We start from the raw sequence: 27,782 nt of genomic DNA on the forward strand, positions 1-27,782 counted from the left end.
TTGCACTGCAAAGTTCGCAGCAGCACGTGCAACAAAATGGCGTCCAGCATTCAAAACCCCCCTCAGCTTGCATTAACTAGCCACACACAAGGCATGCAAGCTCCACCCCCCAGTCGTTCTTAGACTTCTTATTGGGTGAGCAACACAGTTGGAGCCTCCCTCCTCCCTGGCCGGCAGGGAGGGAGAGAGAGGAGCTGCTTCCTTTGAAATTTAAGGGACATCATTTAAGGGACATTTAAGGTACATCCATCAATAAGGGACAGCAGCGGTATGTATAAACCATTCCAGTTTTTACACCCTACTGTTCAAGTACATGATGTGCAAAAAAAGGACTGACAATCCCGGGACCGGGGGGAGGGGACGCTGGAAGAAGATTGGATTGTTTTTATTCTCTTTTTTTATCATCAGAAATGTTTTATGAACGTTGCAAAAATGTTGAAATGAAATTACTTGGCTCTTGTAAGAATGTTTAAAGAACTAGGTAAAAAGGTAATGGTTATGAGAAGCTGGTAAAAATAAGATTTAAGTTTTAAGGGTTTTTATAAGATGAAAATAGAGCAAGGTAATGCAATGACAGAATATTATGAATTATGGAAGGGATTTGCTGTGACAATTATTAATCAAGATACAAGAGATGGGAGGAGGAGGAGGTCATGGAAAGAAGGTAATGAAAGTGGAGAATTTGAAAATGATGGTTTTAGTTTTTCTTTTTTTCTGTTTTTGTCTTTTTTCTCTGTAATTTTGTCTTTTTTTTTCTTTGTAATTTTAAAAATTCTTTTTTCAATTAATATCATTTTTTTAAAAAAACAAGTACATGATGTGCAAAAGGCTCACCGTCAGTGGTGCTTTATCGATCACACTATTATTTTGCAAGTGCATAATGTGATGCTAACAAACATATTTTTAGAAAGCAGATTTTGTAAAGAGCGTTTTGCATTTATAAAGCAAGGGTGCCCTCTACTGCTGCAGTCGTGTTTTACTAAAACTCCATTTTTCCCCCTCACAGCCCTGTACCCACTTACAAGGGAGTAAGCTCTGTTGAACTCAGCGAGACTTACTTCTGAGTAGGCACATATAGGGCTGTGTTGTCCATTGACGAAAGGAAGGGGCACTCCAAGGAATAAATCCCTTATTCATAAAAACGTGGAATTAACACAATGCTTTATTTGTATCTTAGATCCTCTGTGCTAGCAAGGGACCTGAAACTGTCTCGTAAAATCATGTGCATTTCACAACAGCAACTGTTTTTGCAACTGAATTATGAGAAATCATAGAAAAATATGACATAATGAAATGTATCTTTTTAATTTTAATGGAATTTTAATGTGATGCTGTGACTACCTTTTTTAAAAAAAAATCACTGATACTTAATGTGAAAAACTGAAATTGTTTCATTGTGGGTTTTAATTATGTGCTGTTATCTTTTCGTTTTTGGTTGTTTTATACTTGTAAACCGCTTTGAGTTAAGAGCAGGCGGGGGCGGGGTCTTCAAAGCCACTGTCCAATAAGAAGCGTCCTTCCAAGAAGCCCTAGCAAGGCGGGAGCTTTGTTTATTCCCCGCCGGCTGATAGGCCGCCGGCAAAGGGGCGGTAGAAAAAAGGGCCAATCCGCGTTCTCGGCTCCGGCGCGAACTCTCTCTTTCGAAACCGTTGGCGGCCGGCGGCGGTTTGTTTGTTTTTTTCAGCAGAGAGGATGGCGCGAGTCCGCGCAGCTGAGGTGAGGGGAGGCTGTATCCTAGCAACGCAGGAGAGCGGGAGGGGAACTGCCAATCCTGCGCCGTTTTCTGGATTTTGGGCGGGAAAAAGGGGCTTTGCCCCCACCTCGTTCTCCTGTGACGGACTGAGCGCGGGGCGAATGGGATCCCTTTCTTCTCAGCCTCTCCCCGCCTCCCCTTACCAATCTCGTTTTTCCACGCCGTCCGCTTTAAGGGTGCCTCTGAGCGCGTGCAGAGTGAATTTACCTCAGCGTTACCCGGCACATGGGAAATTAAGGGGGATAGGGAGGGAAAGGAGACAGGAGGCAAAAATGGTTCAGTGTTAATGCTTGTGGGACCTATATTTATATGTAATAAATAAATAAATAATGTGTGTGTGTGTGTGTATAATATTATTATAAATAAATTTTATATATATATATATATATATATATATATATATATATATATATATATCACACACACACACACACATATATATAATTTATTTATTTTTTACATTTGTAGGTCGCTTTATATTGTCCAAATAAATAAATAAATAATAAATAAATAAATAAATATGTGTGTGTAATATTATTATAAATAAATTATATTTTATATATATATATATATATATATATATATATATATATATATATATATATATATAAATACACACACACACATATATATATATAATTTATTTATTTTTTACATTTGTAGGTCGCTTTATATTGTCCAAATAAATAAATAAATAAATAAATAAATAAATAAATAATGTATGTGTATAATATTATAAATTTTATATATATATTATACACACATATATATATATATTATTTATTTATTTATTACATTTGTCGGTCGCTTTATATTGTCCAAGGCGACCCAGAGTGATTTGCGAGTAAACAGATAAACAAAAAGCCATGTAGGGAACCTAAAAACCAAGTTAGGGGTGCATTAAAAGCACCCTACCCAATTTATAAGATTGTAACTCCCAAGACCCACAAATTATTGGCGCTTCTGGGAAAGCAGAAACTAAGGGGGGTGCCCAAGGCATGACCTCCAGGAGGATGGTGGCAAGAAACAAAACAAAAACCCTTTGGTAAAGGGATTTATTTCTGCTATAACCATTTCTGCAGGAACTGCTATTATTGTATTATTAATTGTTATTATTGCAGCATTTTCTATTGTGCTCTTGGGTAGAATTCTCCAGGGAGGTTTACATGTAAAAGAGCAAACCCACAAAAAAGCAATTAAAGCGTTTAATATTAAAGTCAGGGTTGGGGTAGTTATATGAAATGCATGATACAGTATGTGGCTGCTCAGTTTTATATATCATTAACACAATCCACTGCATGCCTTCAACACAGATTTATGGCTTGTGCAGGAGGAATAATCAGGGGAAATACTCAATCCCTAATAATAATAATAATAATGCATACAAAGGTGGAAAGTGGGAGACCCAAGAGCTTTATTACTTTCAAGGTGAGGGGAAGTGATCTAGCGAAGGTTGGCAGGGTAGCTTATTCCATGGTCTTAACCCCATCATCCATTAATTAGCCTTAAGCGTGAAGCTCAGCATCAAAAAAACGAAGATCATGGCTACTGGCCCCATCACCTCCTGGCAAATAGAAGTGGAAGAAATGGAGGCAGTGAGAGATTTTACTTTCTTCAGCTCCATGATCACTGTGATGGTGACAGCAGCCACGAAATTAAGAGACGCCTGCTACTTGGGAGAAAAGCAATGACAAACCTAGACAGCATCTTAAAAAGCAGAGACATCACCTTGCCAACAAAGGTCCATATAGTGAAAGCTATGGTTTTCCTAGTAGTGATGTATGGAAGTGAGAGCTGGACCATAAAGAAGGCTGATCGCCGAAGAATTGATGCTTTTGAATTCTGGTGCTGGAGGAGACTCTGGAGAGTCCCATGGACTGCAAGAAGATCCAACCTCTCCATTCTGAAGGAAATCAGCCCTGAGTGCTCACTGGAAGGACAGATCCTGAAGCTGAGGCTCCAAGACTTTGGCCACCTCATGAGAAGAGAAGACTCCCTGGAAAAGACCCTGATGCTGGGAAAGATGGAGGGCACAAGGAGAAGGGGACGACAGAGGACAAGATGGTTGGATACTGTTCTCCAAGCTACCAGCATGAGTTTGACCAAACTGTGGGAGGCAGTGGAAGACAGGAGTGCCTGGCGTGCTCTGGTCCAGGGGGTCACGAAGAGTCGGACACGAGTAAACAGCAACAACAAATGTTGGTTATATGAGGCTGGATATATCCCAGCCCTTCGTGGCCTCGTCTCTCTGCTCTTATATCCCATTGCAACCCCACCAATTACATTTGGAGGGTGGCCACTTACGCAATGTCAAATAAAAATAGGACGAGGGCACGTGTAACATTTGCACATGGCCATTTAAATTTACAGTTGCAACATCTGAAAGTCAACAGTATAATTAAATGGAGAAACTGTAACCTTTTATCCTACTGTGGGGCAAACTGGGTGAGTGACCCAAGGAACCTGTTTGTTCTGTTGTCCAGGTGTCTGCAACTTCAAGGCACATGGCGATCTTCCTTCTTAGGGTTCTTAATCTTTACCAGGCATGGCCAAACTTGGCCCTCCAGCTGTTTTTGGGACTACAATTCCCATCATCCCTGACCACTAGTCCTATTAGCTAGGGATGATGGGAGCTGTAGTCCCAAAACAGCTGGAGGGCCAAGTTTGGCCATGCCTGCTTTAAACCAAACAGTGCTTCATATATTATTATTAATTAAATTTCTTAATTGCTTTAGCCCAGGGCAACCCAAAGTAACTTACAACCAAGCAGGCAATAAACCCCACATAGATACATTAAAACCGATATAGAGGACAGTTCTCTGTAAAGTAGAACCCATGGCCACCCTAAATCTTTGCTCCATCACCCTCTGACGCCTGGAACTGCCTCACCCACCACCCTGTGATGACACTGTGTCCTTATTTCCAGCTTAAATGCTGGAGGACATGTCACTAGACTAAATGTCACAATAAAGGTAAAATAAAAAAATTCCTTCCAGTAGCACCTTAAAGATTGGTCTTTAAGGTGCTACTGGAAGGAATTTTTTTATTTTGACTATGGCAGACCAACACAGCTACCTATCTACTACTGGAACAATAAAGGTAGATATGTAAAAAAAAAACCACAATTCTGCTCAAGGCATTTAGCTGGACAGGTTGCAATCCTAATTTTAGTGGATGGCAGCCAGTTATCTGTAGCCTTTCATGATACATTTCCTGGCCAGCCAGAATGAACAATAGTCATGAAGCAGCTATACAGGTATCGACAATTTATTAGACGTGTGGGATGGAGAAGTTGATTTGTACCCCGAGGTGTCGTGTGTGCAGTAAGTGGGCTGATACTGTAAAATCTTGCAATGCAGGCAGACGAGTTCGACTCATCGGACGAAGAACCCTCGGAGGAAGAACAGGTACCCTTTCAAGTATCCTGGTAGGTCCAAATTTCCTCAGGGGATTCCTTCCAGAATTCCTTTGGAGCAGCTTAGTATTCTGGCCACTAGCCACATTTCACAGCTTGCTTAATTTTCTTCATATGGGGTGTTAGGGGAGGGGTGGTTGTGCTCATTCTGGGGCAGTTTGTCCACATTGGGTCCCCTGCACTCGGCTCTCGCCTGTGGCTCCTGGCAGTATGCAACAGCGGCCACACACCAGGAACAGCTTCAACTGGCCAGCTAAACCAGGTGATGGTAGCCTATGAGTCTCAAACCCACACTGAGTTAGGGACTTCCCCTGCATGTGAAGACAGGCTCTGGCAGATTGAGTGGACGAGACCAGGAGTGGGTTTCTGCACATGCTGCAGAGGGAAGTGAGGGGCAGATGGGGTTCATTATTCTGTGAAAGTAGCCCATATAAGATAAGGAAAACACTGATCCTAATCCTCTGCTGCCTTATGGGATATCTTCGGGGGAAGAAAAGGCTAAAGAGTAAACCCTACACAAACCCAGAGTGGAGTCCCCAGGAAACCTTGTACGCCTCCTTCCAGCAACTCCTGCAGCCAAGCTGGTACCAAACATTTTGCTCTGTTTTCCTTTGGACCACATCAATGAGTCTGGGATGTGTGTCTTGTCGTCTGGGCAGCTCAGGACCTCCAGACACGCTGCCCAGGCATGCACCTCGGAGAGGACACTTCGGTGCTGCTAATGAATTCACCCCGAGCCACACACCATTGTCTCTTGAGACAGACAGATGCCAACAACGAGTTTGTACTATTTGAAACTTCTGAGCTGTCTTCAAGGGCAGTTCCACAACAACACATTGCAGTAATACAATCAGAACATTGTATGAGCGTAGATGGACTGCGACTTGACTATTTTTGTCCAAAAGTAGCCACAGGTGGTGAACTGGCTATAGCTGATAAAAGGCATTCTGTGCTACAGAGGTCACTTCTGCTGTGTGCTGAATCTAGAAGAAACACCTACACTCTGAACCTGCCTTGTCAAGGGGCAGGGATAACCTACCTTGTGATGGGTATAATATGGCCACTTTTCAGCACATTCTGCCAAACAAGTTGCTAAGTCATAGCACAGGCGTCAGCAAACTTTTTCAGGAGGGGGGCCAGAAAGCACGCAAGGAAGCGGCGAGGAGAAGGGGCACGGAGAAGGAAAGAAGGAAGGGCAGACTGAGGGAGAGAGAGGAGGAGCAGAAGGAAAATGCAGCCGGTGTCACACGCCCCCTTCACAGCGCCGCCCTGCTGAGGTAGGCGAGCCAACTCCCGCCAACGACGGCACCTGGCATGGGACAAGATTGCTCCGTCACTGAGGAGAAAAGCGCTGACGTGTGACAGAGAGGGAGGGAGAAAGAATGCGCGAACTGGTGAGCCATGTGCTGGCGATCCACGTGGCAATTCCCAGACCGTCCGCGGGCTGGATATGGCCTGATCCGGCCCGCAGCCCTTAGTTTGCCGACCCATGTCATAGCAGCTTTACCATTTTGCATTGAATGCAGGTACCCTGTGTTTATAACCATGCAAACCATACTTTACATTTCTCCTTTGGGCTGCAGAGATTATTTGTAACAGAAAAGAAAATCAAGAAAACTGAAGTAGTACGTCATCAATTGGTTTACTGGAAATCGGTTACAGTGGTGCCCCGCAAGACGATTGCCTCGCAAGACGGAAAACCCGCTAGACGAAAGGGTTTTCCGTTTTTGAGCTGCTTCGCAAAACGATTTTCCCTATGGGCTTGCTTTGCAAGACGAAAACGTCTTGCGAGTGTTCCGATTTTTTTTTGCTTTTCCCTCCCTTTTTCTAAGCCGCTAAGCCGCGAATAGCCTTTTAGCCGCTAATCTGCTAAGCCTTTAATAGCCGCTAAACCGCTAATAACGCTAATCCGCTAAGCGCTAATAGGGTTGCTTCGCAAGACGAAAAAACCGCTAGATGAAGAGACTCGCGGAACGGATTAATTTCGTCTTACGAGCCACCACTGTATGCCCTTGGATCGTAAGAGGAGCTTCCCTTCTTTTAAGCTATTCAGTAGCATAGGCAGTACCCCAGATGTTACCCACAGTTCACCTGGGTGGCTGCACAAGGTTCTCCCACTTCCAAAATTATGTCATACTAATTGATCAGCCACAACCTTGTAATTTCCAGATTGTGTTAAACATACCTTCTTATATACCCCTATGTTTTGCAACTTGAATGTCCCTCCACAGGTCAGGATCATAAATCCTTTCATCTGAAGAATCTCTGAGGGCCTTTCCAGACTAGTCTTTTTATATTGTGGGTGTGTTCTGCAACATGTTCTTTGCACAATAATAATGCATGGAGTGGTTGTATTACTCTGCTTTCGCTTGTTCTGTGGTGCTTCCTCAATTTGTTGTTGGCATTCATCTGTCTCAGGAGACAATGGAGGAGTGCGCCTTTGAGGGTGAAGTCAAATGGTTGGAGAGTTACAGCACCTGCTGTGGCTGTAGAGACTGATGTGGGAGAGACATGTTTTGTTGCAGCTGGGGCAGATGAAGGCAGCCGGTTCACTGCTGCAGATGCACCATGGCGTTTCTTCTCGCAGCATTCCTCCCCGCGGTCATTCCTCCTCTTGTCAACCTGGCTTCCCCAATCCTTCCACATTATTGCACAACAATACTGGGACAAAGATCAGCTAAAACTTCTGGGATATAAAATGTTACAGGTTTTCAGCAGGATGTTGTGTGATAGGCTGGAAATGAAGCAGTGTGACCGTCCCCAGAGCTGTTGCAGGCTCAAACAGTGTTGAAAATGGGGTCACATGTAGCCACCCCGATAGCATCATGAGCACAAACTATGCATGTGCTATGAAAAGGACATCTAGAGAAGTTGTGAGCTAGATTTTAAACTCTTTTCCTGCTGACGATGTAACAGACCTGTAGTTGTAAAGAGAGCTTGCTGATTGCAAATTTGCAAATTTAAATGCCATTGTAAAGGTTTTTAACTTTCTTTCTTTCTGTAGGTTAGCCCTATCACCAACCTATTCCCAATTTCTGGGAATTTGCTCACTACCAGGTATGCAATAACAGCTTAAAAACTGATTTAAAAGCTCATTCATTTGATGGGGGGGGGGGAATCTTAACTTACCCCACGCCACATTAATCTGCCTATGTCACTACATGTGAGGTAAAATGAAACACAACTGTTGGTGGTAAATAGACATAGATGCCTTGCATTTAACAAATACTTGTTATATTTCTAGCAGTACTTGATATGTTCTTTCATGCATCCACACTGCATCATTTTAGGTTGCCGATTCAAAAGTATTAGAAGAAGCCTTCAGAAAGATATAGGTAATTATATATCAGTGCCCTGGGGATCTTTCAGCCTTCCTTCAATGCCTGGTTGCTCCATGTTTGCCTTTTCTTATGCCTTGCAACTGGCATAGGATTCTGGGATAAGCACTTTTGGTGTTCTTAATTTTCCTTTTCCCCTTCTTTGTGTAACATCTTTCCTGATAAAAGGTTCCAGAAGAGACATTTCCTCTTCCCTTTCACTTGAGAGAATAGCTCTTAAGATGGCATTTGCCACCTGCAGTTTGTATAATGTTATTGCTTTAAGATTTTTATTTTAAATGAATTGTTTTTACATTTTAATTTTAAAAAATTACAATTAAAAAAATGATTTAAGCATTTTAAGAATTTAGGGTCTAATTGGGGGACACCTTTTTACTGATCATTTTTTAAAAAAATTAGTTAATCAAAAAATTATTAAATGTTGCTGCTCTCCTTGGAACATTTATTTTCCTTGTATCCTGAGCCGAGCACTAATTCCACCCTGCCATAGTATCAAATTCCAGGGCAGTGCTGCAATTTCAGTTGCTAAAATTAGGCGAGCTTTATTAGGCGAGCAACCGTGGTTTGCCTAATAATCAGGTCATGGAACGCACAAATTCCTTGTTGTAAAGTCAGTTTGAATTGTTTTCTGAATTAGGATTCACAAGGCTTTTGTGGTTTCGTGTAGCATTTTAACAAGGCGAACAGCTTCGTTCCTTTGCAGATGAACTGAAGAGCTACGGGGTGCAGGATGTCTTTGTCCTCTGTACCAGAGGAGAGCTTTCAAAGTACCGTGTCCCACACCTCCTAGAGGCATATCAGAGCCAAGGCATTGCTGTGCACCATCACCCTATACCTGATGGAGACACTCCAGACATAGCCAAATGCTGCCTGATTCTAAAGGAACTGAGAAGCTGCCTCGAAGGCGACCGGAAAACCTTAATACAGTGAGTTCCAGTGCGCCAGGTCTTTTGTCCTCTCTCCACAAGTGAAGATGGTCACAACCTGTATACACCCACCAAAGTTTCCTGCTAACACCACCGTTCAGAAATTTGCCTTCTAGCTTCTGCCACCCCCTTGAATGCTGCCACCGTTCCCATGTAGGTGGGACAAAATAAAATGCAGATGTGCCCCATCCTAGAGAATCTTCCTAAATCAAGAAAATTCTAAAACTGAATGCTTTAGGGCATGGGTAGGCTAACTAAGGCCCGGGGGCCGGATCCGGCCCAATCGCCTTCTAAATCCGGCCCGTGGATGGTCCGGGAATCGGCGTGTTTTTACATGAGTAGAATGTGTCCTTTTATTTAAAATGCATCCCTGGGTTAGTTGTGGGGCATAGGAATTCGTTCATTTCCCCCCCCCCCAAAAAAATAGTCTGGCCCCCCACACGATCTGAGGTAAAGTGGACTGGCCCCCTGCTGAAAAAGTTTGCTGACCCCTGCTTTAGGAAAAAGTGCAAGAAGAATTCTCAGGGACAATTCACACTCTGGCCAGCACCTCTTTAATCTTCTACCCTCGGGCAGGAGATATAGAAGTATAATCAGTCGTACCAACAGGCTAAAAAACAGTTTCTATCCGTGGACTGTTAGGCTGCTGAACAGAAAATAATATAGTGCAACTGACTTTCGGGGTTGGTGTGTTGTGCGACAAGCACACAGAGTGCAGTGAGATTGCGTGGGGGGGAGAGGCTCAGTTAATTTCATTGTAAACAGGTTGTACATTGACAATAAAGGTATTATTATTATTATTATTATTATTATTATTATTATTATTATTATTATTATTATCAGTGAGCTTGCGAAGTCAGGATGAGAAGGAAGATGTGTGCCATTCCCAAGATTTGATTTTAGATTTTTAGTAATTATATTTTATCCTGCCTTTGCTCTAAGAAGCTTCTTTTTCTTCTTCTTTGATGAAATCCAGCATCGCCTGAGCTCTGCGAGTGCGGCTTTCTCCTGATTGAAGTGCAGAGTGTAAGAAGCTGAAAGGCAGCATTCAAAAGATTTCCAGCACTCTCCCATGCGGCACCCAGATTCGCTTAGCTTTAAAAAATGGTGCCACAGAGAAGCTTCTGTCCTATGCAACAATAAGGGTTCATTATAAGAAAACCGGAGAGCCCTTATACACTGTCATCATAGGCTAGGACTGGGTTTTTGAAGGGGAGCTCAAGAAACACAGAGCTACACGGAGCCCTGAACAAACCTATGATAGGGCAGCTTTCCCCAACCTGACACTGATGAAAGTCAAATGCCCAAACATCTGAACTGTACCAGATTTGGAGTGGCTGTGTTAAGGATATTGCCTCTCAATATCAGATTGGAAACCTTTTTCTGGAACAAGACAGAGCTGGTTCGTTGTGACTCTTGATACTATCACAATGTACAGTGGTACCTCGGGTTAAGTACTTAATTCGTTCCGGAGGTCCGTTCTTAACCTGAAACTGTTCTTAACCTGAAGCACCACTTTAGCTAATGGGGCCTCCTGCTGCCGCCCCATGATTTCTGTTCTCATCCTGAAGCAAAGTTCTTAACCTGAAGCACTATTTCTGGGTTAGCGGAGTCTGTAACCTGAAGTGTATGTAACCTGAAGCGTATGTAACCCAAGGTACCACTGTACGTGTTCTGTTTTTGAAAAAAAATGCCCAATCCTTTTTCCCCCACTTTCAGCTGTTATGGAGGGCTTGGAAGATCCTGTCTCAGTAAGTAAATACTTTTTCTAAAAGCATTAATTAGTTTTAATATTGGCATTTTCCTGCATAAATCCATCTGATCGTGAAATTATGTCCTCTAGTATGTTACACAATTTTCTCCACCAGTAGTCTCAGACTCATCTTTGCAGATGTAAAAGGCGGAAGCTCTTTCACAGCTGAGTTGGAGGAATACTACTTGGCTTCTACTCCCTAGGTATAACAACAACAACTCTGGAAGAGTTCACTGGCAGAGCGCAATTTTTTCCCTGCAAGTTGCGAGAACTATTAATCTTTTATTTTTATTACTGAGGTGCCCATGAAATGCCAAGATGGGCAATAAAAAGAGGAAGGTGAAACTGCCTTGCAAGACCTGTGTCATGGTGAAGAGTATGAGATTGGATCTAGAAGTCCTTGCTTTAAAGCTCAAAGATTGTTGTGGCACCTGAAATACTCACAGATGTATTATGGCAGAAGCTTTCATGACCAGCTATTCTCAGCTCGCAGGTTATATACCCATTGGTGACAAAGGTCATGAAATGCAGAAGGCATAATATGATATTTCTGTGCTGCCCTGTAGCTCAGCTGCGACTTCCCTGGGGTTCCTTAAGCAAGCCACTCTCTTAGCTTCAACCTCAACAAGTGTAAGGAATGCTTCACAAGAAAATGTGCTCTGAGCATGTACAGCAGGAATGGAGAACTTACAGCTCTCCAAATGTTGGGACTACAACTCCCTCCATTCCTAACAATTGGCCACATCTGGACAGCCAGATGTTGCTCATCCTTCACATACAGCATAATCCCTGGCATATATACTGTAATCGGAAGTAATCTCCCCTGAGCAGTTGGACTTGCTCCCAGGTAAATGCATATAGGATTTGCAATCTTAAAACGTATTAATGTGAAGTTACAGGGAACCAGGCAGAGGGTGCCTGCCCTGTGGAATGCCCTCCCATCAGATGAAAAGGAGATAAACAACTACATGATTATTAGAAGACATCTGAAGGCAGCCCTGTATAAGGAAGTTTAAAATGTTTGATGTCTCACTGTGTTTTTATATTTTGGATGCTGCCCAGAGTGGCTGGGGCAACCCAGGCAGATGGGCAGGGTACAAATTATAACATCATCATCACCACTGTTACTATTACTATTACTCTTATTATTATTATTATTATTATTATTATTATTCACTCAGGCTTTCAAGCAGGTTCTGCCTCCTCACTAAATACAACTGGTTTCCTTAAACAGAAAATCTCTTAGGTTTTTTCTTTTTCTTTTTTTACAGTAGCAGCTTGTCTCCTGCTTCAGATATCTGACACAATAGGCCCACAGCAGGCCATAGACAGCCTGCGAGACTTGAGAGGTTCAGGAGCTATACAAACCATAAAGGTATGAGGGAAGGCCATGATGGGCCTGCTTGGTAGTGGGAGGACAAGTTAAAGGGCAACAGCTGACTAAAGGCAGTGTTTTGTTTGGCACTGAAAATCTTTCCTGGCTTTCTAAGAGTTAAAGAAGGATATCAGTGCTGCTGGTGACAGTATCCATAATTCACCATTTCTGCTCTTGACCACAAGGCCATACCAGAATCCTGCATTGCCCTTACAGAAAGCAGGCTTTCTAGACACGAGAAAAGCGAAAGTGTGCATAAGCCCTGAATATTTACAGAGCATTATTATTATTATTATTATTGGGTGGAATTCAACATTGTGCTCTTCCAGTCATTCCATCTGTGCAAGCCTTGCAGCTTCCCAGGTGGAACAACCCCCCCTTTCCTATCCTCCCCCATGTGCTGTTCTGTGGGTTGTTCACTGGACCCCCTTGAAGCCAATTTCAAGGTGAGGAGAGGGCAGGAAATCCCTGTTGCACAAGTGGAAGTCCTTGCACCAGGCTTCTGCTGATGGTGCTGGTTTAGTGAATCCTACCCAGCATCTCCCATTGTCCTCTTATTCAGGGAGCTTGCCATTTAATGGACTGCAAAAAATCAAGGACATGAGAGCAGATTAGGAGGGATCCTGGGCCTGGCCTCTCTAAGCAAGTTCAGCTGGGAGGGAAGAGAAATTGAAAGATACTCTAGGACCCTGCATTCCCAACAGACAACGCTTTGTAGAACCTGAGAAAGGAAGGGGATCTGCTTGACAGCTAAAAAGTGGATTGGTAGGGAGTCAGGAGTACTTCCTTTGGGCTTTCAGAAATCTGTTCTCACAGCCACCTTTCACAACTGTCCTCTACTCATTTTAGCATCTGTGATTAGAGAACAGGTGCTGCAGCTTAGCCACCCTGCTTTCCCTTGCAGCAATACAACTACCTGCATGATTTTCAAGAGACTCTGGCTGTCCATCTAGCAACAGAAGGTGCAACAGCAAGATCAGTATCGCGATAAAACAGCGGCAGTGGAACTGAGCTGCTTCTTACATGGCCATGCTGCCAATTGCCTTTGCTTGGTGCATGCAGGTGAAAATGCACCTGTCTCCAGCGTCTCATCGGAATTTAATTAGTCAGGTTATCCTGGCACTGTCTCCCTGGCAAGCTGTCTGATGCAAAATACAACAAATATAAGCTGTGAGGGTTCTCTGTGAGCAAGAGCAATACTATAATGTTTTCACAGCATAAATTCACGTTTTAAAGGGTACATTTGTCGATGGATTCCTGAAACGTAACATTCTCAGTATGTGGTTGAATTCACAATAAATATGATTAGTTTCAAACCTTCTGTTCATATTTTTAACTCTCCATCCCACGTCTTGTTTTCTGTGCTTTGGTGGGACATGTTTGTTCTCTGTTCTTGCATCTCCCTGGTTTGTGGGAAGCCCTACAGAAGAAAACAGCATCTGGCATTTTTAAACTTTAGGGTGCGTCAAAAGGTTTCCTGCTATGTCCTAGGACACAGCCGCAACAGCTGGCATTCTGGATGATGTCTTTAACATGGGCTGCCTTTCCAAATGTCTCTCTCCCATGAGGTTTGAACAAATATTGCACAAAATAGTGCCCCTGCAAGCTTGCACCTTACTTTCCTGTTCACTTCTCTAGAAACCTATGGGCTGTTGCGGTAACTGCTAGGAAACAGTGTGTATTAAAGTGATTGTCCTCCAAGCTTGCATGATTGCCTAATCTGACTTGCCCCCCAGTGATCGCCTATCCTGAAACAATTTACTGCTATGCAGGCTTTCTAAAAACCAGCTGGTACCTGTCAAACCAGAAATACCTCCTGTTGCATTTGAATTCCCCCACCCCAGTCTGAAATCATCAAGGGCAATATTGATCTATTTGATGTAGCCAGCCATATCAAAAGTTAGCTTAGGCAGCAACCCTAGTTGATGTTAGCTTGGATGGGCTGCTTGTTTAGCGCTTTTGGAAGCCTCTGTAGAAGTGGAAGTGCTTTTTTTTGTTTCAGCCTCAGAGATACCTACATATGCAAGTCGTACTGTATATCCATCTGGTCCATTGCTGTCTACTCTGACTGGCAGTTGATCTCGAGAGTTCTTTCCCATAAACTGCTACCTGATCTTCAAAAAACAAAAAAAAAAGCCAACCCAATAAAAAAAACCCAGGAGATATCAGAGCTGAGGAGCCGTTATCGCTATCCCATGTTTATGGGATAGGTAAAGGGACCCCTGACCATTAGGTCCAGTCGTGACCAACTCTGGGGTTGCGGCGCTTATCTCGCTTTATTGGCCAAGGGAGCCGGCGTATAGCTTCCGGGTCATGTGGCCAGCATGACAAAGCCGCTTCTGGCGAACTAGAGCAGAGCACGGAAACGCCGTTTACCTTCCCGCTGGAGTGGTACCTATTTATCTACTTGCACTCTGACGTGCTTTCGAACTGCTAGGTTGGCAGGAGCAGGGACCGAGCAACGGGAGCTCACCCCATCGCGGGGATTTGAACTGCCGATCTTCTGATCTGCAAGTCCTAGGCTCTGTGGTTTAACCCACAGCACCACCCTCGTCCCTTGTTTATGGGATACCTGTATATTGTTTATGGGATACCTGTATATTGTTTATGGGATACCTTTATATTATAAAGAGATTCACACCTCTCTGCAGTTTCTTCAGTTTCTCCTACACTTACACCCTAGTACCTTATACAGTGGTACCTCGGGTTACATACGCTTCAGGTTACAGACTCCGCAAACCTAGAAATAGTTCTTTGCTTCAAGATGGGAACAGAAATCGTGCTGCGGTGGCACGGTGGCAGCAGGAGGCCCCATTAGCTAAAGTGGTGCTTCAGGTTAAGTACGGACCTCTGGAACAAATTAAGTACTTAACCTGAGGTACCACTGTATGTAAAAAAAAAAGGACCACAAAGCAAGCTTTGAATTAAAGCCGACATCATATTTTAAGAGAGGCAAAGGCAGTTTGATGACAGCACCAGTATCTTATACACAAATGTAATGTTTCTCTCCTAGAGGAAGTTATGAAAAACAAATGCTACACACCCATCATGGGCAAAAACCTCGTTTGCTTTCTTAAAAGCACACATACTAAAAGAAGCTAATATGGCTGCCACCTGTATAAAGATATAAAATATCAGTCACAACACAGAAAGTAATAGGTAATCTTTTTTACGTGAACATACTGCTATGGACACTGCATGCCATTAAAGCTATGACAGGCACAATTTCAGATCCTTCAGCAAATACGAAAGCTAGAGATGCAGGATCAAGTGAACATAATCTACCCAAACATGTGACACTCGTCGCCAATAGATAATGATGGTTTTGAATATGCCAAATGAGATGAATACCTATTTTTAAAACTGCACAGCTGTCAGAATAAGGACTTGCAGCTTCTTATTATCCTGATGTACTGAATTCATTTTAAAATCAAGTTTCATAGCTGTACAATGCAATCAGAAAATGTTTTACAGGATCTTGAAAACTTGGAATATGAGGTAAGGACTGGCTGAAATTTCTTCATTTCCATTCCTATTTCATCCACCCCTATGGACTTAGGTCGGCAATGCTCATGGCTGTCTTCCTTGGACCTACAATAGGTATCAAACCGACCTGTTTGTGAATAAAAAGCAGCTCCGTTGTGCTCTTGAAGTCCTTTGTTCCAAGGAGCATGAACCTCTCAGCAGCTCTTGCGGCAGAGTTGACTTCCACCAGCAATGGGCATAAGATGCTCAACAGGAGTGACCAGTTTCAGTCTGGTGTGATTGACTTCCCCTCTAAAGATCCAAAGTGTTTTGCTTTACAAACCAAGATTCCATACTTGGAATCTCTTATAGAGTGAAAGCCTAGCTTGTCCCTGCTCCTGCCTAAGAACAGAGGCAGTATTTTCCAGGATCAGGCCAGAAGTCTGGCTTTGCAAGAATCCATTTGAAACTGACCTGCTGCCCCCTGAAGGACATTGGTCTAGCTTCTAATCACCTTTGCTCTAAAGGCAGCCCTGCTGTTTAGCAGAAGGTGTCCTTTTTCAAGTTATTGCTTTACCTTTAAAACTGGAACAGTATTACCTAGTAGCGGCTGGCTAAAGTCAGCAGTTCCAAAGCACTTTGAAAAAGCCAAAGCAGTAGAAGAAAATGAAGTTTTATCCGTCTTTGAAGTTTTTATTGTATTGCACTAAGGAACAGCAAGGATATTCACCCAAACTCGTTGAACAAGTGTCTCAAATTGTACGCAATTCTACCTGCAAACTCACAAACTATTTTTATTACCACGCTTGACCCAGGTTGTATGGTAATTTGAGACCGCTACACAAGGTTTTTTTTTTTTTATAGGGTGGTTTTAATATGTACTCTTCACCAGTAATTCCCTCTTCCCCTACCATATCCACTTAGTGTAGAAAATTAAAGCAAGGGGCATTCAATGTTTGCCGTAAATATGGGAAGTTTGAGCCATGCACATTATAGGGAGGTAATATCCAAACGGTAAAAAATAGAACTACAATTCTTCCTGCAGTTGTTGTCATGTATTCATCTACAAGACACACAGAGGTTACCTAAGAGATAACATACAGAAAACCATTCAGTCTTTCAGGAGCACTTGGTACCTACAGGTGACAGCTAGATGGCAGTCCACAACCCAAATGATCCACTACGAAGTCAATTGAACAAAAACAAAATTCTATTATACTAAGGACAGCAATTGATACTATTATAATTGAGGGAATGGGCTGTTCCTTATGGAGTGCAGGGTCAAAACTGTCCAAAGCCAGAGGTAACCGCTTTACATTAATTTATATGTGATTTTCATCACTTTAAACATCCCAGTAAAATTTAGAAAATGAAACCATCTTTCCATGAGTATTAAAGTATGGGCACAATTTAAAGGGGCAGGAGAAGAAGATGTAGGAGTCGTCTTTCCCCCCACCAGTTGCAACTGTGATCGTCAGATTCCACTGCTAAATCTTGATACTAGATTCTTCTTTGAAAACAATCCTTTCGTCTTGTGGCTTTTCTGCATGCACTTCGCTGGAACCAAGTCTGCTGGATGCCATCTTTTAAGAGCTCACCAAGACATAAATCATGCTGTTGGAAGAAGGATAAACAGAATAATATATACATCTCTTTTAAATTTAGCAGAAATATTTCTGCTTTGTTGCATACTAGGAGTACCTTCTGTGTTCAGCCTTTACCACTGAGCTCATTATGTACCACCATAAGCCAGAGCCAGATACTCACTGGTACAACCACAAGGGAAGTAGATATCTGCACACAGTTGTTACTGCTGCTGGCACTCACTCTTATTATAAACCGAGTGCTTGCAGTGGTTATTTATTGCCTGGTGCCCTCAACACAAAAACATGCATATCCCCCAGCAAAAGCACCACAGAAGTTCACAACCTGGCACCTCTGGTTGGCAAACCTGTCTCTTTTGCCAAGGCCTAAAGTAAAGGTAAAGGGACCCCTGACCATTAGGTCCAGTCGTGGCCGACTCTGGGTTGCGGCGCTCATCTCACTTTATTGGCCGAGGGAGCCAGTACAGCTTCCAGGTCATGTGGCCAGCAGGACTAAGCCGCTTCTGGCAAACCAGAGCAGCACACGGAAACGCCGTTTACCTTCCCGCCAGAGCGGTACCTATTTATCTACTTGCACTTTGACGTGCTTTCGAACTGCTAGGTTGGCAAGGCCTAGCACAGTTCTAATAAACAAACTCAAGTGGCAGTAGCAAAAACATGCTTTCCTGGCAATTCAAGCAACCGTTGTGCACAACTTTACTTTGCTTACATTTTAAAGCAACAAAATATCTGAAGAGCATGGCACTTTTTTTAAAGAAAGAAGTTTTGTACAAATTCCACGTCAGCTAGCAACTTCAGAAAATGTATCTAAATGGTAGGGACTTGCTTTCTAGTTAAGAGCTGCTTTGCCTTTTAGGATCCAGTGGCAAGGCCCTGTTCCAGTGGCAAGGCCCTATCAAGAGGCATCTCTCAGTCACACCAATCCAATTACGGAACTCCACCCGCCCCCTGCTGAAAAGGAGGCAGGTCATGAGACGAATTCTGGATAACCTTGAGACACGTATGAGATGCCTGGGCTTTTAGTAATTTTTAAAAACCCAACTATTGATACTTAATAACAAATTCTGCATAATGCTTATCTTACTTTCCTAAATCGTCAACCACCCTGAGTTGCTGGAAAGACAGTATGAAAAGTTCTGCAACAAATAAAAATGAAATTTGTGACTTACCCATATAGGTAGTAAAAAAATGATAGAAGGTAAAATGCTAGTTTGCACCATCCTTCCTTCTGGCAATATGCTAAAATATCTGCATTCATGATGGTTGTGGGATCATAGAGTCCTGGGCCGCTCATTACAGGCCTGCTCATATACCTGGAAAAACGAATTTGCATTTTTAAAAGGTACAAGAAAAGAAATTTTGGTATTCAGAAATTCAGCAATGAGAAGAAATAAAAATGCAGTTGCATTCATGGAACTGGAAGATCTCTCTTCACCTCCTTCCACCTTTCAAGGTTTCTGACTTATCAAAATGTATTGATTTATTAGACTTGCATTCCACCTTTCCTCCAGTATGGAGCCCAAGGCAGCCTATAAGAAGCCTAAGCCTAAAGGAATTGCACCAGTTTAGTGAAGTGCATGACAAAATCCAAGCTAACCAAAACATTCCCTGTGATCCACTGCAACGCTGACATATCTAGATCGCACTGAAGGAGGTGGTGCCAGACATTTCAGCTTTAACAACTAGCTACTGACCTGATTCCTCTGATCTTGACTTGTTTTTGTTATTGGTTTGACAGTGAAAAATAAAATGTCCCTTGCAATGATTTCATGCAGCAAGGTGTTTGGGGCCAAAAAGGCAGGATACTAACAGTATATATACTGCATTCATCAGCAACAGCTCAGTACAACATACCTATGATTACTAGATAGTAGGGACAAGCAGCAGGTGGGTTATCTCCATCCTACTCTGCATCTAACACTGGACAGAGCACTGGACCAGATGAATTCTTGGACAGCTCTTTACACATTTATAAAGGCGAAAGCAGGCTCAAGGCAGAACTACGGAGTTTATCTTCTTAAGTTAAGGCCTTACCCATGTGCTTTAAGTATCAGAAAAAGGAATCTCCCTCTAGTTTGCAAACAGAAGTCATGGAAATGGCAGAGAACCATGTAGGACACTGAAGATTTAATTTAGATCCAAGCTTGCCTCCTTTTCTGATTTCCTCTCTCCCAACAATAAGAAGTGGAAACTTGTTTTGCTTTAGATTAAGGCCAAGACTTCCAGAGCCCAATCGATGTGCAACATACACACTGAACAGCTTTGGCTGTTGTATTATTCATTCTTCGACAATCCTACGTGAAAAAGGCTTCATCTGCATCGTTAACCCAATTCCTCCGCAGGCTTAATTTCCACAGGAAGTCTACACCAAACCGTACAGTAAGAAGTGCTTTTCCATGAATAAATTGAGACTGAACCATGCCCAGAATTACCTCCAAATATGGTAAGCCAACAACGGCATATTGAGACCCAGCGTGAGCCATTCTGTTGCACACAGAAACATAACACAGAAGAAAGCGTGGATGAGGTACTCCGGAAGCACAAGCTGCAAAGGAAGACACACAAGTCAAGGCAGTTCTGCTTCCACATTTAGTGTATTTTACTTGCGTTACAGTGACAGGGGGTGTACTGCGTCAAAAGAAAAAGTAAGGGCTAATAAGCAAAGCCAGCATTAGACAAGAGAAGCCAACATAATAGTTTCAACGTACTGTGTCATGAGTGTGTAAAACGTGCAAACAATACTTGGTACAATTTGCATAAAACTGGCTACTGCTCACATTGAATACCATTTATACAATCTGCGGTATGAGAATAAAAAAGGCAAGTTTGCACATTTTGGAGAGGGTCATCACTCAAACTGAGGACTCGTATATATCTTCCATTTTACAACTTACATCCCAGGGAAAGTTAGATTTCCATAGGCAATGCCCATCTGTCTTCATATTAGACTGGCAGATGGCCTTACAGCAACCCTCCAAACGATTTTTGCTTACAGTGAGCTACATCCAAACCACAATTTACAGGTGGGATTTCAGCTACCTAACCAGGTGCCCTCAAACTGTTTGAGATAACTCCCATCAACCCAATTGTTGGAAATGGTGGAAACTGTCTACACATACAGCAAAAGAGGAGGATGTTTGGTATTTCTTTTATATTTTATTTGGGGTGGACACAGAGATCTCTGGTCTTGCCCACTGCATTGTTTAATCAAGTAAGGTGGACACTCACTCAACTAAGTTTTATTTCCTTGAAATCCATCAATGAACTTCTCCCTTCAAAATCAATTTAGCAGATTTCAAAGCAATTCTGAACTGTGTTTGCTTTCTGCACTCTGTGGTTTTAGAAAATTTCACTTTCAGGTTCACTCAGTTACATCTACAAATTATCAGGACTAGAAACTTACATAAAATCCTGAGAATTTCTGTATTCAAACCAAGACTCAACAACTGCACAATTCCTTGCTAACCTTCTATTGCTCCATTTCTACAAATTTTGGATGTCCCAAACTATTCAGGTGAAGCTGTGTACTACTGGTTGTCTAAATCCTGGAACTCTAAAATGCTGTGTATGTTATAAACCAAATGTTTTCTTTAAAAAGCATTTTTTTCCTTTACAAATAATTGTGCAGAGATAGGACCAATACTCTAACATAAACAATGTACACAAATATAAACAGCACAAATCCTGCTGTGCAGAAGGGAACAAACAGTGCCTAGAATCAACTTAACAGGATCCCATTTCTTACGTTCTACGAAAAGCAATTTACATTTCTAATATATTCACTTCTTAACCATCATGCTTTCCAGTGAAAACCTACGAAGACAGTGTACCCTGTTTATATGGGAGCCCGTTATCATAGACAGCAGTTTGTAGCCAAGAAAAACTGGAAAGCATCAACCACAGATGGTAACAGAAACTGCTGTTGATCTGATATTCCTCACTCTGTCTGAACTTGCAGTCATTGTTGTATCCAGTATGAAAGGAGGAAGCACAGCAGTTAACACAGACTATTCAAATCTGCATGTCCCCAAATACAGGTTGAGATTCCAGCTGTGCGTCTGCTAAGCAATAGGAGACCTAAACACGAAAGTTATTACAAGCATTCAGCCACAAAGCATTAAAAACTAGACCATCTTGTGGCTAAAATTATTGTCAACTTGCTGGCCATTTCCTAATCTTGCACGTTAATCCTGCTTTTAAGAGTCCTGCACTTCTTTTAAACCTATTGCATCCCTATTGGGAGGAAAGCATTTATAAGTACGCTCATTAGTCACGAGAAAGTCTGCAGACTCTCACCTGTATATTTAAAACATAGTTGTCCAACATGCATATGGTAGAATCTTTTTGATTAAAAGTCTGTGATAAGGGAATGCATACATGTAGTGAACATTTTCTCACCCTCCCAAATCAAATGAGAGATGACCGAGCAGGGTAAACTGTTCCATGCGCAACCACTATCCAAGCTTGCGACATTCTCTCAATTCCACGTATCTTCTTTGTGGAAGCAGCTTCTAGCAGTTGTACCCATACATCCCATGACCTGCTTCTAGCTGATCGGTTTACATTCAGCACTGACACCCACTGGCTCAAAGTTAGCAGGGCAATACTGAAAAATCATCTAGCTGGAGGTGTAAACCCCATTGCCCTCCAGGTGATGCTTGACTTCAGCTCCCATCAGGATCCCTGCCCAATGGCCGTTCTGACTGGGGCTGATAGGAGATGGAGCCCAAACACATCTGGAGGACACATCTCCCAAACACATCTCCATTCCTGCTCTCGCTGAATTTTGTTTTCCCCCAACTTTCTCAAGCACCCCTGATTAATGGAGTAGCTGAAGGCAAAAGGGAAACACTTCGAGTGAAGGCAGAGGTTAACACCTGAGAAGTTGTTTCATTTATTTTAGCTCTCCAATCTGCTAAGCAAGTACATGTACAGTTGAAATGCTACATATATAAAATGAGTGTCTGCCATCTTTTGCTCTCTATTTAAACAGTGCAACTTGTTCCAACAGCTAACAGCAGTGTCAGTAACATCTCCTGAGGCTGTGGCAGCAATTTTTCCTAAATCACAAAATGTAGGGATTAAATCCCCCACCAGGAAGGGCCACCTCAGATTAGGAGTCCACAGACTGCAGGTTATCCAGCTCTGGTTTAAACTGAAAATCTTTTAAAGAACATGGACTACGCCTCTCACTAAGGTCTGGTGCAAATGTAACAGCAGCTACCTACAAACCCTGGGCTGTATCCGATGCAAGCCCAACTGAGAGGACACCCACTGAGTTTAATGGACATAAATTAGTCTTGTCTTAATTTCAGTGGGTTTACTCTGAGGAGGACTGGCACAGGACACAACCCCATGTATAAAAAAATATATATCAAGGGGCCAGACTTGGAATAGCACACTCCTGTATCCCAGTCCCCCGACTACCCAACATGAATTCCCATAATTATGGTTTTGTGATCTGCACCAACACTAAACAGGGTTCACATCAGAACCAGAGTTTGAAGCCATGTTTTGAACTAGATTTGCAAACTCTGGTTGAGAGGAAACCTGGCATTTTCCTCGTTAAACAACAAGTGTCAAATCTATTTGATTCTTGCCAGCCTGGCTTAGTTATAGAAGAATTTAAGCATGTAACAGTTTTCCCCATCTCTTATTAAGCAAGCCAACTCACAACGCACAAAGTCCATGAAGTTATTACAACCCCTGAATAGACAAAAGACAGGCAAATGAGCAAGCACACCGAACAAAAAGAAGTCAACAGAAATAATACAGATGTTCCTAACAAAATGAAAAGTAGAGAGTGGCATTAAAACATTAAACTAAAAAGCAGTACACACCTTTAATGCAATTTTGACTCTCTTAATCTTTTTAACCTTTTCAACTGTCTTTGTACCGAAAATGTAAAAAGCAGATTGAAAGAATGTTAGTATGACAGCTGACAAGATCACCAGCAGACAAGCAAGTCAGAACTTCAAGCTTAGAGGAAAAGAGAAAGAAATCTGCCAAGAAATCTTAGATCTATTACATATTATCAAGTAACATTTTACTAATGCATCGTAAGTCAATATTAATTACCAAAAACCTGGCTAAGAATGAATGCAAAGAGATCTCTCTCACGTAAACTTACAGGATTGAGTGTATTACACTGGTCTATGGGATTCTTGTAGTCAGTCTTCAGCTCATCAAAAGCTATAATCTAAAATAAAATTAGAACAGTTGGACAGTAGGGTGAGAACAGCTCAAATGGAATGTGTAGCCCTGTTCAAAAGCACCACGCCCTGAAGAGACAAAATCCTAGTTTCAAGTTTACAGGAAACCCTCCCAAGGGTTAGATCCCAGCCAGCTAGTCTCTTAAAATGTATGGAACAGCTAGGCAGAGTCTGGACACAATGTGAAAGAACTCAAAAGACATTTCCTGTCGCCACAAAAACACTCCCTGACCTGCGCAAGACAGCTCAATTCACAGGTTTCTTCATCCGGTTTCTGGGGCTAATGAGGGAAAGGCACAAGCTCTCCTTTAACTTGGAAGCAGGCAACGCTCCTTGACACAATTAGCTAGTCCAGTGAAATATGATAACGACATCTATTCTATAGGCAAAAGATTGCTAAAAACAGTACGGCTATTTCGTAGCACTCTCATGACCCAGCCACATGGACACATTTTATCCTGATGCTACTTAGTTAACGCTTCCCACTTCTGCACAGTGTAACCCCAGCCAAACATTTGCTGAAGGGAAGCAGATTTTGCAGTCGTGTCAAGTTAAGAAATTGGTAGTAACTGGAAGGAGGAGGGGGGGGAGAGGTCTGGGAGGAAAGTGCCCTTTGTTCTATCAGGCTCCAACCTCCTGAGCGAGCTCACTTCTGATGGGCAACAAAAATGCTCGCCAACTCCCTTTTGCTAATACCTGGGCAAAGTCACATTAATTCACCCCAGGGCTGGAGTATTAGGAGAGAAATAAAACAGCAAGTTGCCGCAAGATTCTGGTTTGGCAACTTCTGGTTGACCCAAATACCTCGAACCCACCACTTCAGTGCCCCACAACAACTCCTTCCTTTACCACCTGCGAACAGGTCCTATTCCCCCCCCCCAATATGCATCCATCTCTGGCACACTCCCCCCCACCCAGAAACCCCCTGAAATCATAAGTTCATGCAATCACCCACGCACCCCACTTTTCCCTCTCTTATCTCCTCACCCCCAAATACATACCACTTATAAGTCCACTTGCCTTCTCCCTCCTGGGGAGGAGCACCTATTCGCCCCCACACACGTAGCTCTCCCCTGCTAAGCCCCACAGATTGCCTATGCAATGCCATGGGTAAACCACTAATGCAAATAACCGGAATGCCCTTCCTCCTTCCCACTTCACCCCCAAACCCAAGCTGCACCCCCACCCCGTGTCTCCCTCACCCCATGGATCGTAAACCCGTTTATTTCCCCCCAACACACACACCAAGCTCTATCCCATGAGAACCCCACTTTGCTCCTCCTCAACCCCAACACACAGCCCCCTCCCTCCCTTCACGAGGAGCCCCCCCAACCCCATACACCCCCCATGCAACCACCCCCATTCCCCATGGCTGCCCCCTAACACAGCCCTCTCCCTCCCCTCATGAGCCCCCTCGACCCATGGACCCCCTCCCATGCCATCACCCCCAGCTCCCCTTTCCCCCATGGCTGCCCCCACACACAGCCCCCTCCCTCCCCTCATGAGGAGCCCCCCTCTCCCCACGGACCCCCCTAACCTTCCCAGCCCCATTTCCCTGCCTGCATGAGGAGTCCCCCTCACCCCATGGACCCCTCATGCCCCCCTCTCTCCCCAGGGACTCCTCCCCAACTTTCCTAACCTCCACAGCCCCATTTCCCTGCCCCCCTCGACCCATAGACCCCCCATGGCTGCCCCCTAACACAACCGACCCCCCTAACCTTCACAGCCCCATTTCCCTGCCCCTCTCGACCCATAGACCCCCCATGCAAACACCCCCAGCCCCCCATTCCCCATGGTTGCCCCCTAACACAGCCCCCTCCCTCCCCTCATAAGCCCCCTCGACCCATGGACCGCCTCCCATACAAACACCCCCAGCTCCCCTTTCCCCCATGGCTGCCCCCTAACACAGCCCCCTCATGAGGAGTCCCCCTCTCTCCCCAGGGACCCCTCCCCAACTTTCCTAACCTCCACAGCCCCATTTCCCTGCCCCCCTCGACCCATAGACCCCCCCATGCAAACACCCCCAGCCCCTCATTCCCCATGGCTGCCCCCTCATACAGCCCCTCCCTCCCCTCATGAGGAGCCCCCCTCTCTCCCCCCCCACAGACCCCCCTAACCTTCACAGCCCCATTTCCCTGCCCCTCTCGACCCATAGAGCCCTCATGCAACCACCCCAGCCCCCTATTCCCCATGGCTGCCCCCTCACACAGCCCCTCCCTCCCCTCATGAGGAGCCCCCCTCTCTCCCCCCCACAGACCCCCTAACCTTCACAGCCCCATTTCCCTGCCCCTCTCGACCCATAGAGCCCTCATGCAACCACCCCAGCCCCCTATTCCCCATGGCTGCCCCCTCACACAGCCCCTCCCTCCCCTCATGAGGAGACCCCCTCTCCCCACTGACCCCCCCCATCCACTCACATGCCAGATGGCGAAGAAGATGAGCGCGGCGGTGAGGAGCAGCGCCAGCATGTAGCAGAAGGCGGCGAACGTGAAGGCCATGGCGGCGGCGGCGGCGGCGGAAGACGAGGCCCCGGCCGAGCGGCGCGCGGGGGATGCCGGGCCGGATCATTCAGGGCGGCCGCCAAGAGCCCGGGCAGCGACGGCGAGAGGGGAGCGCCACTGCGCACGCGCGGGCCACGGTGACGGCGGCGTGCGCCTCCCCGCCCCTCCCTCGAAGGCGCCCCGCAGCGACCACTGGCGGCCGGCGCCGGAACTGCAGCGCCGCCCGGACACGCTTTTGCTCTCCTGTCCCCGTTTCTCACGACCAGGGCCGGATTGAGGTTCAATGCGGACCTAAACTACTGGAAGGAACGGGGCCCTTTTTATGTCCAACTGTCAACAACAAATTGACGCTGTCTTTTGTGTTGAATATATGCTATATGGTAACTTATGGACCTAATAGGTATCTCAAGCCATTTGCACATGCAGAATGTAGGCACCCTACATATGTTGTTGTTGAGTCGTTTAGTCGTGTCCGACTCTTCGTGACCCCCTGGACCAGAGCACGCCAGGCACTCCTGTCTTCCACTGTCTCCCGCAGTTTGGTCAAACTCATGCTGGTAGCTTCGAGAACACTGTCCCACCATCTCGTCCTCTGTCGTCCCCTTCTCCTTGTGCCCTCCATCTTTCCCAGCATCAGGGTCTTTTCCAGGGAGTCTTCTCTTCTCATGGGGTGGCCAAAGTCTTGGAGCCTCAGCTTCAGGATCTGTCCTTCCAGTGAGCACTTAAGAATGGAGAGGTTTGATCTTCTTGCAGTCCATGGGACTCTCAAGAGTCTCCTCCAGCACCAGAATTCAAAAGCATCAATTCTTCGCCAATGAGCCTTGTTTATGGTCCAGCTCTCACTTCCATACATCACTACTGGGAAAACCATAGCTTTTACTATACGGACCTTTGTTGGCAAGGTGATGTCTCTGCTTTTTAAGATGCTGTCTAGGTTTGTCATTGCTTTTCTCCCAAGAAGCAGGCGTCTCTTAATTTCGTGGCTGCTGTCACTATCTGCAGTGATCATGGAGCCCAAGAAAGTAAAATCTCTCACTGCCTCCATTTCTTCCCCTTCTATTTGCCAGGAGGTGATGGACCCAGTGGCCATGATCTTCGTTTTTTTGAGCAAACCAGTGATCTTTGAGGGAGCAGGCTAGCAGGCGGGGCCCATGACTTACATCATAGGACCCTACACAACACAAAACACTGTTACTGTATGTAGGTTTCATTTTGTTTTTTATCTTATATTTTAGAAATGTACATCACATCCAGGGGTTTCCCCCCCCATCGCATGGCAACATGGGCAAATGGCTTGAGATACCTATTAGGTTTTACCATATTGCATATATTCAATACAAAAAACAGCAACAATTTGAGGTTGTTGTTGACATAGGACAGCTGGACATATCAAGGGCCTCATTACCTTCAGTAGCTTAAAAGGTAAAGGGACCCCTGACC

General features: G+C 44.2%; 2 protein-coding genes and 1 long non-coding RNA gene across 11 annotated transcripts; 1 reads left to right on the plus strand and 2 right to left on the minus strand.

Moving 5' to 3' along the window:
- The first annotated feature begins 1,599 nt into the window (after window positions 1-1,599).
- Window positions 1,600-13,876, plus strand: CDKN3 (cyclin dependent kinase inhibitor 3). 8 transcript variants are annotated; one of them, XM_081194575.1, is made up of 9 exons: window positions 4,350-4,725; window positions 4,853-5,009; window positions 5,113-5,160; window positions 8,173-8,225; window positions 8,459-8,503; window positions 9,210-9,432; window positions 11,152-11,183; window positions 12,457-12,560; window positions 13,465-13,876. In XM_081194575.1, exons 2-9 carry the CDS (start codon window positions 4,993-4,995, stop codon window positions 13,549-13,551), a joined length of 609 nt encoding a protein of 202 aa, XP_081050701.1. In that variant the 5' UTR covers window positions 4,350-4,725; window positions 4,853-4,992; the 3' UTR covers window positions 13,552-13,876. The 8 variants fall into 8 exon arrangements, with proteins under 8 accessions (XP_081050700.1, XP_081050696.1, XP_081050698.1 ...); XM_081194571.1 differs by having other exon boundaries at window positions 4,357-4,725; window positions 5,113-5,180; XM_081194574.1 differs by lacking the exons at window positions 4,350-4,725; window positions 4,853-5,009 and adding an exon at window positions 1,600-1,716 and having other exon boundaries at window positions 5,113-5,180.
- LOC308587684 lies at window positions 12,840-13,458 on the minus strand. Its single transcript, XR_014008515.1, has 2 exons — window positions 13,344-13,458; window positions 12,840-13,302 (listed from the first exon to the last, which is right to left on the minus strand). It is a non-coding gene; the product is annotated as an uncharacterized lncRNA (long non-coding RNA).
- Window positions 13,877-16,694: 2,818 nt separating the features above from the next.
- Window positions 16,695-26,452, minus strand: CNIH1 (cornichon family member 1). Of its 2 annotated transcripts, XM_081194737.1 has the most exons (6): window positions 26,259-26,452; window positions 23,760-23,828; window positions 23,470-23,517; window positions 20,062-20,174; window positions 18,799-18,942; window positions 16,695-17,639 (listed from the first exon to the last, which is right to left on the minus strand). In XM_081194737.1, exons 1-6 carry the CDS (start codon window positions 26,337-26,339, stop codon window positions 17,612-17,614), a joined length of 483 nt encoding a protein of 160 aa, XP_081050863.1. In that variant the 5' UTR covers window positions 26,340-26,452; the 3' UTR covers window positions 16,695-17,611. The 2 variants fall into 2 exon arrangements, with proteins under 2 accessions (XP_081050863.1, XP_081050864.1); XM_081194738.1 differs by lacking the exon at window positions 23,470-23,517 and having other exon boundaries at window positions 26,259-26,448.
- Between the last annotated feature and the right edge of the window lie 1,330 nt (window positions 26,453-27,782).

The sequence above is a fragment of the Podarcis bocagei genome, assembly GCF_964188305.1.
Source record: "Podarcis bocagei genome assembly, chromosome: 1".
NCBI classification, from domain to species: Eukaryota; Metazoa; Chordata; class Lepidosauria; order Squamata; family Lacertidae; genus Podarcis; species Podarcis bocagei.

Bases quoted from the DNA above. Each gene is read 5' to 3' on its own strand.
- CDKN3 (XM_081194569.1), top strand. From the start codon at position 1,855: ATGGGATCCCTTTCTTCTCAGCCTCTCCCCGCCTCCCCTTACCAATCT. The intron at 5,181-8,172 runs GTAGGTCCAAAT...TTCTTTCTGTAG, and splicing joins GTACCCTTTCAAGTATCCTG to GTTAGCCCTATCACCAACCT. The intron at 11,184-12,456 runs GTAAGTAAATAC...CTTTTTTTACAG, and splicing joins GCTTGGAAGATCCTGTCTCA to TAGCAGCTTGTCTCCTGCTT.
- CNIH1 (XM_081194737.1), bottom strand. From the start codon at position 26,339: ATGGCCTTCACGTTCGCCGCCTTCTGCTACATGCTGGCGCTGCTCCTC. The intron at 18,943-20,061 runs GTAATTCTGGGC...TCGTTTTTCCAG, and splicing joins TTGGCTTACCATATTTGGAG to GTATATGAGCAGGCCTGTAA. The intron at 17,640-18,798 runs GTAAGTCACAAA...TTCTTCCAACAG, and splicing joins TTTTTTTACTACCTATATGG to CATGATTTATGTCTTGGTGA.